The sequence below is a fragment of the Verticillium alfalfae genome, genomic scaffold, assembly GCF_000150825.1.
Source record: "Verticillium alfalfae VaMs.102 supercont1.16 genomic scaffold, whole genome shotgun sequence".
NCBI classification, from domain to species: domain Eukaryota; kingdom Fungi; phylum Ascomycota; class Sordariomycetes; order Glomerellales; family Plectosphaerellaceae; genus Verticillium; species Verticillium alfalfae.
The window spans coordinates 99,315-102,562 of NW_003315023.1; the positions used below are offsets into that span (position 1 = coordinate 99,315).

The 3,248-nt window shown below is 59.0% G+C and overlaps 2 protein-coding genes across 2 annotated transcripts; both read right to left on the reverse strand.

Annotated features, from left to right (window-relative positions):
- Positions 1–1,007: 1,007 nt before the first annotated feature.
- VDBG_09713 (conserved hypothetical protein) lies at positions 1,008–2,170 on the reverse strand (the record flags this gene model as incomplete). The annotated part of the gene is made up of 3 exons (XM_002999947.1): positions 1,008–1,885; positions 1,962–2,124; positions 2,168–2,170. 3 exons carry the CDS (start codon positions 2,168–2,170, stop codon positions 1,008–1,010), a joined length of 1,044 nt encoding a protein of 347 aa, XP_002999993.1.
- Positions 2,171–2,437: 267 nt separating this feature from the next.
- Positions 2,438–3,112, reverse strand: VDBG_09714 (uncharaterized PH domain-containing protein; the record flags this gene model as incomplete). The annotated part of the gene is made up of 1 exon (XM_002999948.1): positions 2,438–3,112. The coding sequence occupies one exon, from the start codon at positions 3,110–3,112 to the stop codon at positions 2,438–2,440; it is 675 nt and encodes a 224-aa protein (XP_002999994.1).
- Between the last annotated feature and the right edge of the window lie 136 nt (positions 3,113–3,248).

Sequence of the window (3,248 nt, forward strand, 5' to 3'; positions counted from 1 at the left end):
GCCGTTCGCGGCGGCGCGCCGAGGGGCGGCGGCAGGGGACGCGGCGGCTTCAGCAGGGGAGGAGGATACTAAGGCCTTTGATGACTGACGGGCGGCGACTGCTCTTTTTTTCCGAGGGCCACGACGTCTGTGGGAGGGGGGAGGGGGGAGGGACAAGGAACCTCCCCGTCTTCCTGTTGGCTGCTACAGCGGCGTGACACCTCCCCGGCCCGCGAAGGAGACGGAGCGAGGTTCCTTCTCTCTCCCGTGTGTGTTGTGTTCTGGAGTAGGAAAACTATTGGCGTTTTCGGGTTGTTTTTCTTGTTCTTTCCAATGTCAGATATCAAAGGGGGCCGGGTCCGAAAGGGGGGGGGCTGTGTATGCACCAGGACTATCGAACTCGATTTCACCTTGCCTTGTCGGTACGCTCCTCTCTGCCTTGATGCACGCCTCTCCTCCGTATGTGAGTGAGTGCCTGGCCTTCCCACAAGGACCAGGCCAATGACAGCCGAAGGGGGAGGCGGGCGATGGAAGAGTCTGGTGGGCCTGGCCTTCTTCTGACGCAAACGGCACAGCTTCAGCACCCAGATGTACAAATGACGTTGTTTCACGACCGGCACTTCGCTGCACATAGAGCAGACATGTTGGAGCATAGCATGAACGAAAGACTGAAGAAGACTAAACAAAAAAAACTGAAGCTGCAAAAAGCCAAAACACCATCCGCCAGCGCAGGCACCGCAGTGACATCCGCGCATCTCGTGACCAGAACCAACGAACAAGTTGCCCCTGCCCTGCGATCCTGAGCACCATGGTCATATCCTTCTCCCATCTCAAGTTCCTGGCCCTTGCCGTTTCCATTTCCGCCGTGTCCGTCCCAGTCGCCCCATTCTTTATTTGCACCCACCAAGAGAAAAAGACAGCCAAGGAGAGAAAGAGAAGCGTGTGTCAGCATACATTCCCATTAACGCAAAGAAAACCATGCGCATGTTCTAGCTGTGTGCGCGCTAACTTGCAAACGGACAACAAGACTAGGCGAGGCGCTTGTCGAACGACTCGGTGGTAGGGGTCGCCTTGGGATATTCGCCTGGGACGTGAAGGTTGGAAATGGTGGGCACGCTGTCGGTCCGCATGTTGGTCGACGTGGGTCGCACGGGCTGGGGCTGAGCGAGGGTGTAGTTGGCGTTGGCCTGCGTCGGGCTCGTCAGAGACCCGTCGGTGGCATTGTTCTCGGGTTGCTGCTGGAACTGTCCGTTCCAGTCGTTTCGGTGGCCGGCAGCCACAAAGACGGGCTTGACGCTCACGTCGCGAGCGTCATGGACATTGGCCGCCTGGTACGCAGGCTGGTGAGCAGCCTGCGAGGGCACAGGCTGGACGCCATCAATACGCTGGCCGTCGCTGTGTCCGTTCATCCACTGGCCGTACTGGCCGTTGCCGCCAGGGGTCTCCAGCGAGCGATCTTGAGATTCTGAAGTGTGGTGTTGCACGTCGCCGCCTACGACGAGGGGTGCGATGACGCCGGGGTTTTGATTCGTCTGGCTCGACTGCGTCTGGGAGGGCTGAGACCGCTGGGAGCGCTGGCTCGACGAACGCTGAACGCCAGCGACGGGGACGATGTAGTTTTGCGTCTGAGACTGGTTGAAGTACTGGTTGTTGTCATAGTCGGGCACCATCTGCGAGTCTCGGGCCGGTTCGTTGGTATAAGGGTTGATACCATCCTCGCGGGCCTGTTGGCTAACGATCGTGGCATGCGAGGGCGCGTCGTCCATGAGAGCACGATCAGTGTTTCCGTACCCCTGGTGAGACTCCCGCGAGTCGTTCTTGTCGCCGAGACCGCCAACACCCACAGGCAGCACGCCGGGCCGCGGAAATCTGTTCTTGACCCGGACCTTGGTTCTCAAATCCTGAACTCATACTAGACGGTGAGAGAGGAGCCTGTAAGCCTCGCTGCGCATTGACTTGTATATCGGATGGAAACCGCCCACCTGGTTGAGGACGGCGGATGTCTGACTTCGAGCCCGTTTCCGCCGCGACTACTGTGTCGGCCGAGAACGGCTCGTCATCTTCCTCGTCGACGACGCCGTCGCTGCTGACCGATCGTCGCGAGGACTGGCTGAGGCTGCGGGTGTGGCGAACAAAGTCGCTTCGCTCTTGCGGCGTCTTTTCGGTGAGCGCCTTGACATCTTCGTACCATGCCATCATGGTGTCGTGGGTTTCGGCGCGGAAGACCCAGGTATGGCCGCGGTGCATCGAGCCGGCCTGGCGACCCTTGAGGATGAACTTGTTGGACGAGCCTCCTTCGCTGGAGTGGGAACCTAGTTTCTGCTCTGGGAGGTACAATGACATGACGGGCGCTTGCGCCTTATCCGCCGATTTGAACTCGTGGAGATGAGTCGGAGAAAGTACATACCTGGTGAAACTTAGTGGGCGGAGCCGGGAGAATGACACGCGGGAATGGCACTCACCAGCCAGCTGTATAGCTCTTCAAGTACTTGCTCTTGCGCTCCAAAAGGCCTGCGCGGATCTCCTGGCAGGTGAGGTGATCTTGGCCAGGGTAGTGGATCTGGTCGGCAGACCGCACCGGAATCTCAGGGTCGACAAAGTGGTCGTCCTTCTGGACAAAGTGAGTCCACTCGGTGTCCTTGGGCATGGCAATGGGGCCAATGCGGAGCTCGTCAATGGCGTTGTACGCAGCGTCAGACTCGCGCTTGAGAATGCCAGCATAGGCGTTGTAGGCCTTTTGGATCTCGCCGACGACGATGGACTCGAGCTCCCGGCCGGATGCCTCCAGGTTCAGGTACGCCTGGTGCAGGTAGTTCTCCTCATCGATCTGGCGCTCCACCTGCCTGTCGACAGCGAGACGCAGGAGGTAGGGATCCTGCTTGCCGGTCGCGGAGGCAGGGTCCGCGTCGCTCTGGCCAATGGTCTCTTGCAGAGACTTGACCAGTTTGCGCGTGGCGTCCATCTCTTTCTCAACTGAGTTCTTGAAGTCGCCCGACAAGCTCTTGATCTCCTTGATCTTTTGGTGCAAGTCACTGCGGAGTCCTGTCAGGGCCAGGATGACGTCCTCTTCGATCTCTTTGGCCTTGTTCGCCTCGACGATGGAGTTCTTGTGGTAGACGCGCAGGATTTCCATGGCATCCACGAGACCGCCTGAGGCTAGGAAGCCGGGAGGGGTAGAGATGTTGTTGGCGACATTGGCGAGCTTGACAAGGGACTTGGCCTTGGTCTCATAGTGGCTTTGGATCTCGCGATAATAGGCAATCAGGTCC